Here is a 15,201-nt window from a genome sequence, read left to right as displayed (position 1 = left end):
AGAGAAGGTGTCTGGCCTCCGGGTACTCAGCATCAGATTGTCCTGCTGAACCATTCTAAGCTCTAAAAAGGAGAGTAAGTCATAAGTATCCAATTGGCAAGAGAACTTCCCTGGGCATGAAATTTGAATTTCTCCCACTTTGAGATTTTGACATGAAAACTAACAGCTTCAGCTGAACCCCATCCAACTCTTATCTGACTTTGTGTGGACTTCCTCAGATACAGCCTGATGCCTTACCCCGCTGAAGGATTTTGACTTCCTGAAAAAGACAAAGTTCCAAGTAAAAACTTCTGACCGGGCCAAACCTGTTTGGTGTATCCAACCCATGTTTTATTACAGTTGACCTGAAATCGCACCTAGGTGCCCGTCTACCCTGACCACTGACGAACATTGGCACTTTGAGTTTTAGGTTGCTATTTTTCCCTAAATCCTTAAAAATCTATATCTCATGTCCCACTTATTGAATGTTTGCCTTTTTGGTGTCATATTGTTCATTAAATCATACCCTATATTCTAAATGTAAGTGGGATTTTTATTGTGATTTCGACTTTTCAACTATTTTGGTATTTCTAAATGCTTTATACATTGTCTGTAAGTTTAGCCTGTCTGCTGTGTGCAATAGTTACCAGGGGTTAAGCTCATGTTTAAATTAACGGAAGCCATTAACTGGACCTAACAGGATAGTAACTATATTACTTGTGGTAGACCCCAACAAATATTAAACCACTTTCTCATACTGCCTACAAGTGCTGTTTGAATTGTGGTACTGTTTTTACCAGAGCTCTATGTACTACCACAAAACCGACCCTTGACCACTGTAATAAGCGGTTCATGCCTCCACGAGAGGCTGAAAAAGGCAGTGTGTGCTCTAGTGCTGTCTGGTAGCCATCCTATGTCAGAGCTCTCGTCCACACATGTGCGACTCCTTACACTGTTGCCTGCTAAATGAGTCTTTTTTTCCCAGAAAGGTCCCTGCATGTAAAACCTACCCCATGCACTGTTCCCAAGCACCCTGCCCAGCCTTGAATCTTGTCCCATTCCTAGGCTAGAGGCACTCCATGCATCTCAGCTGGATGACCTGCCTTTTAATGGTGAGGCATTTTGCAGCTGGAAAACAGCATAATTATGCATGCTGCTGGTGTAGAGTCCTTGCCCTGCAAAATCAGGAAGGCAAAATCTAAAAACTTAATTTGCCTTCAATGTCATTTTAGATTTCACCTAATATCCTACTAAAATCACGTTAGGTTTTAGGCATGCCAGGCTTTTTTCCCCTGGGTCTGGGGTCAGAAGGACAACTATTTTGTCTCAACCAGTGTTCTATATTGGGTGATCTGCCAGACTGGAGAGGGAACTCTTGTGAATCTCTTGGCCACAAATGAGACAGAAAACGTAGCCAAGAAAGTTTATGGGGATTTATTGAGTTACAAAGGTACAATATAGTTCCTTGGAATCATCATATCCTAGCGGATATCCCCAGTGCCAACAAGCATTCTTTAGTAGAGCGGTGTGCTAAGAGTATGCCCATGGAGACGTAGGCAAGCACAATTGCATGGCAAAGTCACTGCCCAATCATGCATGTGAGCCTTGGAAATTAGTATTTTACTCAGCCCAGCATGGCTCCAAGTGTGGATCTTCCATTAGTCTACCCTTTACAAGGTCAATATTACCTTGGCCGTTGCTTTTGCCCTCAGGCCACGCTAGTTACAGAAGACCATATTCTAGTCTACAAGAAAGGAACATCAGCTTCTGCGATTACTCTGGTATTTCTAGAAATTAAGTGCAGAGGATCATATTCTCATATTAGAGTCTTTCTTTCTGTGTTGAGGTTCTTGAGTACTCATGAAAAGACACTCCAGTTTTATATCCACACATACAGGATTTGTAATTTGTGTCCCACAACATTTCCACAATAAAAAGTGGAGTGCATTACCGAAGTAGAGGTGGAGTGATTATAATAGAGAGGACATGTATAAATAAAACACTCCAGGGAAAATGTCTAAAAAACGTGATTCCAAATCTATAATCCACTATCACCAATCACCAGTTACTTGTAGCTTCCCCTGCATGGGGCACCGTGCTCATATAAGGGTTGGTATACATTTTTGGTTGAGTGGAGTTAAGTATCTATCCAGAAACATGAAGTCAGCCCTTCCTTGAGCATAGGACTTTTGTCTTTTACCACGGACTCAAGATTGTAACAGAGATTTGCTTCCTTGCAATAGCAAATGAATGCTGATTTCCTAATCAAATTCCTTCTCTTCTGCCTCAATTTCTTACCTTTGTCTTCAGTGGAGAATGCACTTCCAGCCCTATTGTAGATAGACGTAAAATAGAGAACCTCATTTATCTACTCCTTGCCTGTCCATCTTCACTTGCCTGTGGTACTATCTTATTCTTTAGTGCAAAATGCAGCCTGCATGCTGTTTATAATACAATATGGTTTTATGGTACGGACATACTGATTGTCACAGTTGTATTTCTAAATAAAATATGCATCTTTTGTTGCAGACCCAATGTGACACTATACCCTAGCTATGGGTTTCTTCTTAGATTTGACAGACCTGGTCAGATTACAGAGCAATTCCTTTTTCTTTAATAGGTTTATCTGCACATATTATGGCTAATTGGCAGACACGTAAGGCTCCTATTGGAGCCTACCATGCTACCATACACATACAATTAATCTGCTTTTTCCTACAATCTTTTCTGAAACAAATCCACAAATGCCTGAATCATTTGACCTAATCAAACATTCTCTGATTCTCACTGTCCTACCCACATGTTTTTCTAAGTTACCTCATATCCAAAACCATCAATCACATCTAACGTGCTTTCTTATAGCCATAATACATGTACTCGTTTTGCAAGTGGTGTAAGAAGAAAACTATTTATCACCGTATTAAAATGACTGGCAAGCACTATTTATAAGTTAGTACCTCCACCACAAACTCCTCACAAATCTCTACTAACAAAGAAATCTTTCAAATCTACACTCCAATACTTCTGATACCTGTGATCTCACTTGTAATTTACCATATCAGCTACAGAGCTCATCCACATACTAGAAACTCTTGATCCATCTATTAAACGTCCCTTGTGAGTCTAAGAGCCCTAAGATTTTCAAGGCTCTACTCAGCTGAACCTATTTATTGAATCACTCCTTCAAATTTGGTAACTCCCCCTCACATCCAAATCTGCTGTGGTCCTGTCTCTTGTGAAGATAACATAGTGCACATCTCTCCTTCCTGTCAAGGATGTGGTCTGAGAAGGTCTGTTAAGCTCTCTTCTTGATTGCTCAAAGAAATGGAGACTCCTTCAGGAAGCCACATTTCTGACCATAAATAAGTAATATACTTGAAAGGTATCGAGTGGATCCATAAGAGGATTCATTTAGGAGGAAAAAGCCACAAAAAGTAAAAAATAGCCCTGACAATCTTGTTATGCTTCAATAAAGATAGCTTTTAATTCAGATGTAGATAAGCTAAACATCAAGCTCTGCCTGATGTCAGAGAAGAAGAAGAAGAAGGACATCCAGTAGATCAAAGAGGAAATCAGGAGGAAAATTCAGAGACAAATGTAGTAGTGAGTGTGAGATGTGCAGGATGAAAAGTAAAGGAATAAGTGCAGTGTGACACACCCAACACTCATTACTGCCTCCAATAAATTTAATTCAAGCATGATCTGACATCACAGGAAAAGATTCAACATAATCTAAGATTGGGAAGATGAGTCAGAAATATCTGGAAGCACTTCTATTTTGGAAATGGCAATTAATAAAGCTTGTTGCTTCCCTTTCCTCTAACTCATTGTTTTGACTTGGCACAGGATGAAGAAGCCCAAGTTTGACATCATTGACCTGATGCAGAATCTTCTCACCCCCATCCTGCCCAATGCTGCTCCTCATTTGTGGAGTGCCCTCCAGGTGACCGCAACATTGGAAATGCCAGTGCAGTCTAGGCGAAGCGAACATCCTACAACATTCTGCCTTGACAGTGTCATAAGCGCACTGTCTTATTTTATTTTTATTTTATTTATTTATAAAGTTTTTTATAGTGCAACCGTGACCCTAGTGGATATCAGAGGACTTTACATGAAGGGGAATAGTGTAACATTTGGTCTGAAAAAAAAACAACTACAAAAAACAGGAAATACATGCGTGAGAACCAAACAAATCATAAAGTATAATAGGATAACACAGATTGGTCTTGAATAAAGACAGCAATATGAGGGACATTCCCCATAGGAGTTTGCTAGCTATACATTTTCAATTTGGCCATTATATTGTCTTAAGGTAAAAACGTCATCAGTAGAAAAGATTTGGCTTCTTTTTTGAAGGAGGAGGTAGAGGAGATTACACACATTCGGTGGTAGAGGGTTGCATATCTTGGGTGCAATAGCTGAGAATGCTGTGGCACCCGTTTTCTTTTTGTGAGTTTGTTGAGGTTTCAGAAGCAAGGTGAGCGCACTTCGTGAGGATCTGCTGCCCCCTGATTTTTCTAGCTTTTGAGACAGGTAACTGGGGGTATTGAGATGTAACACCTTATTAGCAATTTTCAGCTGCATTCTTGACTCGTACAGTAGCCAGTTTAATGGTTTTAGATCCGATGAGATGTGTGTGTTTCTTTTTGTTCCAAGGACAAGTCTGGATGACGCGTTGAGGGATGCTCTTAGAGGGGCCAATTTGTATCGAGGTAAGCCACATAGTGTGGCACTACCATAATCCAGTCTGGGTAATACTAGAGGTTGGACCACTTGTTTTAAGTCTTCATGTGGTAGATAGGGTTTAAGTTTCTGCAGAATGCTCAGTTGGTAATTTGCTCCTTTGGTGGCTGCGCTGATGTGATCCTGCATATTTAGGTGTTTGTCTAATTTGATACCTAATGATCTAGCAGAGTCTATGATGTGGAGAGAGCATTAGAGGGCTGTAATATGTTTCAACCAAAGATCAATCTTGGGGCTGTAGATTGGTGGAGGCATGAGAAGAAATTCGGTTTTGGCAGTATTGAGTTTGAGATGGTTAACCCTGAGCCAGAGGTGTGTGTTTTGTAAGATGGAATTGAGGGATATAATGTCCTCTGGGGAGGCGATTTTGAGATACAGCTGAGTGTCATCAGCGTACATATTATATTGGATAATAGAAGATTTTAGGAGGTAAGCCAGTGCTTCAAGGAATAGGTTACACAAAATGGGTGAAAGAGCAGAACCCTGAGGAATGCCAAGCGTGATCGCATGGAACTTAGACAGAGATTGATTCATTTTGACTCTTAGGGATCTGTTTTAGAGGAAGGAAGTGAACCATTGTAAAACAACCATTGACAAGCCCATCCTTTGTTCCAGTAAGTTCAATAGATTATCATGTTTGACAATATCAAAAGCGGCGGATAAATCAAGCAGTATCAGAAGGCATGATTCATTTTGATCCAGCATTTTTAGTATGTCATCCACTATATGAGTAAGTGCAGATTCGGTGCTGTGATCTTGATGGAAGCCTGATTGGTGTTGGTCGAGGAGTTGATATTTGTCTATGTGGTTGCAGAGTTGACTCTGAACACTTTGCCAGAGTAAAGATGGTGGAGATGGATCGGTAGTTGTTAAGATCAGAGCAGTCTGCCATAGGTTTTTTTTAAATGGGAGTTATTTGTCCTACTTTTAGGCAGTCAGGGATTGTGCCTTGACGTAGTGAGCCATTTACAATCTTGGTCCATAGAGGGAGAACACAGGATTTGATATCCTTGAGCATGCAAGGAGGTAGAGGGTCCGTGAAGTGGTTAGATGGGTTTAAGGAAGAAAGAATGATGTACATGTCATGTTCTCTGATTGGGGAGAAGGTGTTACAAGAGGCATTGTTTTTGGATGGGGCAAGGGTGTTCATCCCCTTCCGTGATCTGGGAGGTGTACGAGAAATTGAATGGGGTAGCTGGTAGTAGTTCCTTTTTTAGTTTAAGTTCGTTCTCTATCTTTGAGGTTTTTTCCTTGAAGAAGGTGGCCATTTCTTTGTAATTTGGATGGAAGCTGGATCCGGAGACTAACAAGTTGGATGTGTTACATGCTTGCTGCTTGACTATTTCCAATCATTTTTTTGGGCCTATTTCTGGCTTGGTCAAGCTGTATTAAAAAAAATTGTTTTCTCTTGTCTTATTCTTCTATTGTATGTATTCCTTGTTGTTCTTAGGCATTTTAGCAATTCCAGGGATGAATAAGATTTCCAAGCTCTTTCTGCTGTTCGAAGATTGCGTCTTTCTGTGTTCAGGTTGTCGTTGAACCAGGGCTTTGAATTTTTATTGAATATATTTTTCTGTTGAGGAGGCGCAATGGAGTCCATTACTTTAAATATGGAAGTGTTGTAGTAGTCAGTGAGCGCATGGACATTCTATATGTTGGTCTCTGGGATAAAGTTATTATTGCATAAGGTAGTTAGTTCATTGTGGTATATATTACGAAGATCATTTTTCCATTGTTTTATTTTCTTTGGTTGTTCATGCTTAGGGATCACCTTTAAATTGATGAGGCAGGTGATGCAATAATGATCTGTCCAGTCACAGGGGCTAATAGATTCTAGGCAAATAGTGTCAGTTTTTGAGATAATAAGGTCCAGGGTCTCCCCCTTGTTGTGTGTTGGCTTGTCAGAAATTTGGGATAACTCATGGTTTAATAGAAAAGATTTTAGGTTATTCATTGAGTGGTGGTTGAAGTCATTCCAGTGTAGATTAAAGTTGCCCAGGAAGATCTGGGGACCTTGAAGATTGTCATTCATTGTGATGATTTCCATGACTTGTTCAATGAATAAAGAGTTATCAGAGGGTGATAGAAGGCATGATTATTAGAAATGGGTTTGTTGTTGCATGAAATGTTGATGCTAAGATATTTGCATGTCGTGAACGTACTGAAAGAGTATTGTGGTAGATGCATGCTATTCCACCCCCTATTTTCTCGAGTCTATCTAGTTGAATGATCTTGGGCCATATGTAGAAAGCAAAATTGCGATCGCAAACGCCGAAATTCGCCGAATTTCGGCGTTTGCGAACGCAATTTTGCCAAGTGGTATGTAGGAAGGCAAATCTGCGTGCAAAATAAGGAATCTCTAAATTTGCGATTACTTATTTTGCAATTGCATTTAAGGAATCGCAAATTTTGCGATTCCTTAATTGCAATGTAAGAAGCACCAAAAAAGTGCAATTTGGCCTTAAGGAATCGCAAATTACCACCAACTACAGGTTGGTGGTAATTTGCGATTTCTTTCACAAATGCATATTTTTGCATTTTTCAAAGTGCCATGTGGTGCACACACATGTCCTTAGGGCATGTATGTGTGCCACATGTGCATCCATGCTCATTTCAGGGGTGCAACAGGGTGTCCTTTTGACACCCTGGCACACTTGAAATTGCATTCTCAATTTGCGATTCTCTAATTGAGAATCGCAAATTGAGAATGTCTTCCCATTCATTCCTATGGGCCTCTAGGCCCATAGGAATGAATGGGGAGGTATTCCTTAATTGCGAATTGCAATTTGCAATTCGCTATTAAGGAATATGTAGGATTCGCAAAATTATTTGCTAATCCTACCTACATTCAGTTTTGCAATTCTCTAATTGCGATTCCCTAAAAATTGCAATTAGAGAATCGCAAAACACGTTCTACCTACATATGGCCCCTTGTGACTAGGTGGGACTAGTAGATCTATGATGGGATGAGATGAGTTGTTTAACCATATTTCCGTGAGGATAACTATGTCGAATTTGTGTGAGAGAATGAGGTCGTAGATATCTGCACCGTGTTAATTTGCTGATCTGCAGTTGAGGAGCATGCACTTCAGCTGGTTATTATTATGAAGAGAGGCCATCTGTGACAAAGAGACATGCTTGAGGTTATTCTTGTTTGTGTCATTGTGGTTGAGGCTCGATTCCCTGAAAGGATTCGCTTAGATGGTTTGTATTTGATTTTTATCGGAACTGTTAGTATTCTTTTCAGACTGATAAGAGAGGAGGAGTTCATGGATCTCTTTGCTCGACAAATCTTGATTAGCTCTCTTTGGGGGAGAAAAATCATTAGGGTAAGGTGTAGATCCAGATCCCAGATTAGCTGTGTGTGGGACATGGAGTGTGGGGATGTCTGTGAGGGAATCAGTTCTGTTTATCATGTTGTTATTTGAACTCTGAGAGAGCCGCATATCAAATGTGATGGTCGTAAGTCTCTGATGATCCACCTTAGGATTTTTTAGGCAATGATCAATCTCATTGAATCTCATTACCCATTAATCATGTTTACAGGTAGCTGTGTGTTTTGTTGGAAGGTCGGGGAGTAGGTTGATGTTATGAGGGATGCCACGTTGAGAGGAGGGGTCCTTATTATTAGCTGGACAGAGTTGAGATGAGTGTGTATGAGGAGGATTGGAAGTGATGGGAGGTGGTGTAGTAAGGGTGGAAGTGAGAAGGTTAGAGGATCTGGGTGATTTAAGATTGATTTGTTGAGGAGATATGGGTTTGTGGATATTATTGTTTCCTGTATGGGTGATCAATGAGGGAGTGCCTAGAGGGCTCTCATTGGTACGCCTCTATGCACTTGCCATCACTGGTAAGCTTTTGGGTTGTATGTATTGCTCCCATTCTACTGCCCAGTATCCCAACTCCATTTTGTCAAAAGAATTGTAGAACACATTTTTTTAATCACGTCACCATTTAACTGTCCCCTTACAATCTGTTCAATAATTTGCAATTTGAAACCATTCTCTCAACTGCACAGAAACTGCACTCTCACCCTTAGCAGACTTTACCACCTTGGCACACCATAGACAACGCTAAACACTCTTATGCCCCATATTGTCGCTGCTATTTTTGACATTGTTGATTGCTCCAATTTGAATCACAGTCTATGCCTCAATTATTGTGCCTCTTACCTCTCTAACCACTCCTTTTCTGTTGCTTGGAACTTCAAACTACCCTCATCCAAGTCATCTATACATTAATTACCCACACAAATTGTTTCTCATTTACAACTGTCTCATTCTTCCACAAGGAACGAATATATCATTGTCTTACTGCCATTCATTCCTGGATGGCTCCTAGTCTCATCATAATAAACTCATCCTAGATGGAGGTCCTTAACCCATGTCTAACTACAACATGCCTCCCATTACCTTGGCTTTCACCTCCTCTGCTGGAAACCGGATGTTCTATTGATTATCTCTAAGCTGAAACCTTACATTGCAGGAACTGTCACTTCAGGGATGTATCAAGAACTAAATACACACAAAATCCACCAATTCATCCCTTTCCACACAACCAAAGCACTGAATTCAATTTTCCTTATCAAATTAGATTATTGCAATAGACTTCCTTTCCCAATGCTCACTAGTGAACGCATTAAACCTCGCCACTGGACAATTATACAATGTCTCAAAACACAGCGCTACCTCAACATATCACCACTAATCTGGCTGGTGATCAACAAAAACCAGTGCCTTTTCAGCTTCTGATGCTAGTATTCAAAGCCATCCAAGGCACCTCTGTCGGCTCTCTAATGCTTTTCACCTAAAATATGCTAACCAAAACCTCCTAGTCTCACCAAAAACACCCTTTGCTGCATCTAGATTCTGTTCTTTCTGCTGTATAGGACCCCCTTGTAGCCCCTCAAGGATCTTAAAACAGCTCTAAAGAATCACCTCCTAGTAATGGAAGACACTGATTAATTTCTCACTTGGCTTTCAAACTTTGCAAATATGTATATTGTTGCATGGGTGCTTTGTTATTAGAAATGTAATTAGACCAATATCTATTCCCACTAATAATTTCCATACCTCTGGTACATATAAACACTCATTTTGGTTTATGGTCTAATTACTATTGTCCTCTGTATACTGTATTTGTGATGGAAACTCTGTGCTCCCTAAATAAAATAATAAATAAGTTCATCCCACAAACAAAAATCTTTCCTTGGTAGGATTTATAGCTGTTGATCCTCATCCTCAGAGCATGCGGAAACCTCAGAACAAGTGCAGTGTGCCATCAGCTGCTTGCACAAAAGCCTTGTTTCTGGAACAATATTGATAAGGCCCCACCCAAATATGACTTTTTGGATGAAAATAGTAACTTTTGATTGAAAATTGCAGGAAAAAGTAGCTTTAACTTTTCCAATAGGGGTTGTTTATGGCTATATAAGTAAAGGCTGTGCAACACATCATCCAGAAATATTGTTTGCATCTTCCCTTTATTCCTCCCTCCTGTTTCACCCAATTCTGAGACCAAGTGACCAAATCAGAGTCTGTCTATCACTGCAGCAGTTTAGCTCAACCAATTAAAACAAAAACCCTATTAAGATCCAATGTACCTCTTGTCTTTTTTTGTTCAGGAAACGTCTAGACATAGGGTAGGAAAAATAAATAAATGTGAAACAGGCCATCCCTAGCATATTTTCTGTAGTATCATCCATAAATTGCCTTAGTTAGCCTTGAGAGTGTTAATGTTCATGACACCTGCTGTAAGACAACAATGTATTCTTTTGTAATTGTATTGTAATTGCATTTATATACTGCTTACTACACCTGACGAGGTGTCGAAGTGCTTTTTTGGTGAGTAGCATGTTACTCCAGAACTCATAACGGGATTAGTGGTGAATTAGTGTAGTGAAATATGAAAGTGTTTTGAGTGGTGTATAAATTAGTCAGTTATTTGGATCGAGAAGGATAGTGGAGGGATAGAAGAGCTAAAAAAGTTTGCATTTATATAGCGCTTGCTACTGTTATGTTTCATGGGGTACCCCAATATAGGCTTGAGTATTCTTCTAACCTTTCACCTACATTTACCGTACCATTACACTACATAACGGGTTTGGGTATTGATCTTTTACCTAATTAAACTCTGCATAAAAGGTTGTGTGATTTTCCCCGAAAACTAGCCTTATTAATTATGCATGAAGATTCTCAGAATCACAGGAGGATTACCATCTTCTGCATAGTACCTATGTAAAAGGGTCATCCCTTCATTCATCCACGACCGCCATGACAAGGCAAGGTAGAATCTCCTGAGGGTACCTTTTGGGTATATATTCAACACATCTTTGCCAAGGCAGGCAGAGGAGAAAGACTTCCTTGCTGACACACTGACCCGAGACGCTGAGGTTCCTGCATACAGATACTCCAGCTCGCAGTGTTCTGACTTCCCTCTCGGGTGTCCATTTTGAGACAAAGAGGGGGTCACACAGTCTCTCTCTTAAGGTAATGGGGTTAGCTTCAGCCTAGGGGAATTCTTGAATCTACACCTCCATAGATGCTAGGTACACTTTGGTACATCCAGTTAGGGTTGCATAGTAGGAGTACGCATTATTGTCATGTATTTTTATACCTGCCTGTATTCATTGTTTTAGCGCTATGGTAGGAATCTGCCATCCATTTACTCTATTGGTGCTTATAATAATTTATATCTGTTTCTGGCTTATGGTTGTTTCAGCACACCTATTTAACACTGGAATGATGATGGTTTAATAAATACTTATTGAAAAATATCCCCACCATTTATTCTGTGTATCTCTCTCTGAGAACAAATGAGCATGAGTGACTGAGGGAAAAGTACTGTACTGTTTCCACGATCCCTGATGGGACAGAGTTGTCATTTTCAATAGTTGCCAAGAACTGTTCTCTCCTTGGTAAGAGGAGTTTACAGTGGCACTGTGAGCTAGCTGGTATACAGGCGAACATACCCGGTGGGGGTGTCTGGAATCAGTCTGGTCACTAATCTCACAGTCTATGTTTTCTAAACGCGCAGATCCTATATAGGTTTATAAGAACTACACAACTCTACCCTTGACGGGTGTTGAAGCGCTTTTTCGGCAAGTAGCATGCTACTTCAGAACCCATAAAGGATTAGTGGGGAATTAGTATAATGAAATATGAAAGTAATTTGAGTGGTGCAGAAGGATAGTGGAGGGATAGAAGAGGGGAAAAAGGTTTGCATTTATATAGCGCTTGCTACCCCTGATGGGGTGATGAAGTGCTTTTTCGGTGAGTAGCACGCTACGCTGGATATGTAGTGCCCAACGATCTAGTTTGTTGCTCTGTAGTTACTTTTCAGTTTTTATGTGCTTTTGATAGATTTACTTAATGTGATTGTTTCAGGTCGGCGGATCTGTGCCGGTGAGACTCTTGCTAGGATGGAGCTCTTCATCTTCTTCACAAGCCTGCTGCAGAAGTTCACCTTCCGCCTTCCTTCTGGGGTAACGGATGTGGATGTTACTCCAGCAGAAGGCTTCACCCTAGTGCCAATGCCCCACAAGATCTGCGCCGTGGCACGCTCATGAGCATCGCCCACCTATCAGCAGAGAGGAGCAATGTAAAAATTATGGTTCTGGACATTAGTTTGTAGGCTAGAACGTAATTGGTTTGCAGGAGCATGATGTCAAACAATTCATGCTTATTTTTGTAACTAAGTTCACAACAAAAATTCTTTCAGCTATCCAAAAATATATTATAATAATATTTTTCAGTTTTGTATGTTTCACACAAATCTGTTATTGTTTACAATATGCATATCATAAGAATTCTAGAAGCATTTTTAAGACAGAAGATAAATAGTAGTACAACTTTTATAATTAGAATGCACTTTTTATTGTAAAGTTTGTATTCTTACAGTGAAACTATGTTTAGGGTGTACATAAGAGGCTGTAGTGTCTTTGACACACAAATTACTTTGTACGTTTGTGAGATACAGATATCCCGTGGCCGGATCATATAAAATATTGCACAAAGGTTTACAAAACCCAAACAGCTCCATAGACGAACTTCATATGTTAAAGTTGAGTGTGATATTTTATATTTTTGTAATTTATCATTCATTTAAAAAATACACCAACTTTGTGAAAGATTTCAAGAAGACCAAACTAGGAAGCAATGCTAATGTATATTCTTGCATGTGGACTTGACCAAAAATATGTTGTCTGTTCTTCACTGCTAGTGTTCTGTGCACGAGATTCCGAGGTAGAAGATTAAACGCAAGCAAGAGGCAAAAACAGCATGGTGACAGTTGTAGTTTTTAGGTCGAGCATTCGAGACCTCTTGTATATACTTTAGTATATACTTATATGTGAATGTACTTTGTGGGCTCTGGAGATCAACCCTTGGACTTGTCTGCTTCCTCTTAGGGACTTTTTTTTCCGTTCAACAGCATCTATTTACCTGTCTTGATAGAAAATGACCAGTAGAGGTTAGTAAAATACCAGAATTGCTTTCTGCTTGTTCAACTGCCTCTAATTAACTGTTTTGATAGAAAACGACCAGTAGAGGTCAGTAAAATATCAGAATTGTTTTCTGCTGAGGGACTTTCTTTTTCTTTCTGGCAACTCCCTCTATTTAACTTTCTTGATAGAAAATGGCCAGCAGAGGTCAGTAAAATACCAGAATCACTTTAGCATTCTCTAGATTCCAGTCCAGTGAAATTGTCTTCCAGGAGCAACAGTAGACAATATTATTTTTTTCAAATCTTGTATTTTCAGTGATATGACCAAGGAAGGCCCTGATTTTATATTAAAAACAGAGCTTTGGACTATACCATTTCCCGCTGGAAGGCAATATTTCTCTCCATGTGTTCCCATACCTGGTGTGTCACGCAGTTTGGTGCTTACTTTCCCTCCATGTTAAAGAACAGTAGATGTTTCAGTACCCAGGCTAATGTGCTGCATAGCTAAATACATATAAGGTCCCAAAGACGAGACCGATTGCGTTGCAAATGTTTGTTCTTCTTGTGGCTTGCTGCTTCTTTGTATGTACTTTTATACATTTTACTCACCTCAAATTCGCACAGCCGAGAATTAATTTTCTGCAATGGCAACCATGACAGTGAATAGACAATGGCTCTCTATTTAATTGTAAAGAGAGGAGGCTCGATCTAAGCCAAAGGGAGTGACTTATCTATAAATAAAGCAAGAGTATATTTGATGTGCCTCATCGCTGTACGCACAAGTGTGTACATCACAGAGTTTATGTGTTTGTTCCACATTAATAGCAATTTTGTGGGTGCGATTCACTGTATGTTCTAGTTGTGTTTCAGGGGCACGTGCGCCATTTCAAAAGTCTTCACATACACATGATTACAGAGCAGAGCGCTATATTAAAGGGTTTAAAGATTCCTTTTTCTTCACCCATCTGCATTTTGTTGTGGGGATTGCTTGGTCAGGGCTCGTGTATCAGAGATGCATTGCATCACCTTTTTCCATTTTGTTGAGAAACTTATTCATTAGGACGATAGGTTGAATCCCCATGGTTTTATATGCATGAATTGATGTTATATGCTTTGGTTCAAGTTTTCGTGAGATGTAACACTATTCAAATAACTTTTGTCTTTCAGAAGAAGTATAAGCTTACCTATTATTTTCTCAACAAAATGCTGCTGAAATTAAAAACAGATATTTAGTATTCATATGATGACGGTGACTACTTTTGTTGTTTTTTTGTTTTGGTAGTGCGATTATAGCGTACATGCTGCTACTTTCAATATGTGGAGCATATTTATCCCGCCATTTTTTTTACAAGTGCAAGGGGAGCAATCAATGGAATGAATGGTTTAAGATGTTTTTGCATACACTGAAGTTCTCGAGTGTGAGGAGTGCTCTTATCACCTGAAATTTTCCATTTAGGTGGTGAAAGCCTAATGCAATTTAAATTGTTACCTGCAATACCCAATGCTTTTAATTACTATTTGAACACTTCTGAACAAGTTTTTAAACAGCTAGAGATCAGATACAGTCACAAAATAAATAAAGTGATTGAAGATTTCCAATTTTATTCAAGAAAGCAAATCAGTGGACAGATTAATGAGGATTATGTTGCTATTCTCAGGTCACTCACTACATATGTAAGTTTAAATCTATGAATTACAATAAGGTTCTCAGCAATCAAATACTCATGAGAACTAATAGCAAGAAAACTCAAGAGGGGCTTATTTATGAGCACCTTGTGACACTTTTGCACTGCTGTTATGTCTATGTGCCACATTGCGGCATATTTACAAAGTGATCCATCTAGGCAAATGCATCACTTTGTAAACCCCTGTGCCACATAATACCTGCCTCAGATATAATGTATGCAGGGTGGGCGTTCCCCCGCAAGAAAGCCTCATAGAAGTGGGACAGTGAAATCTATGAGATTTCACTATGCCACTTCTAGGACACCACTGAGTCAAAACCATATGCCTGCCTCATAACAGGGGTTAGGGTGA

The 15,201-nt window shown here is 39.7% G+C and overlaps 1 protein-coding gene across 1 annotated transcript in view; it reads left to right on the top strand.

The window, feature by feature from the left end:
- The window catches only part of LOC146816631 (cytochrome P450 2K1-like), a 434,887-nt gene extending 420,484 nt beyond the window's left edge, over positions 1-14,403 (top strand). Inside the window, exon 9 of the mRNA XM_085610510.1 lies at positions 12,108-14,403. Within this exon, the coding sequence (XP_085466636.1) occupies positions 12,108-12,289 (182 nt within the window). The 3' untranslated portion in view covers positions 12,290-14,403. The remainder of the gene's footprint in view (positions 1-12,107) is intronic.
- The last annotated feature ends 798 nt before the right edge of the window (positions 14,404-15,201 follow it).

Source organism: Triturus cristatus, chromosome 6 (assembly GCF_964204655.1).
Source record: "Triturus cristatus chromosome 6, aTriCri1.1, whole genome shotgun sequence".
Lineage (NCBI taxonomy): Eukaryota > Metazoa > Chordata > Amphibia > Caudata > Salamandridae > Triturus > Triturus cristatus.
The sequence above is the reverse complement of the archived record's forward strand: the minus strand, read 5'-3'. Positions and strand labels throughout refer to the sequence as shown.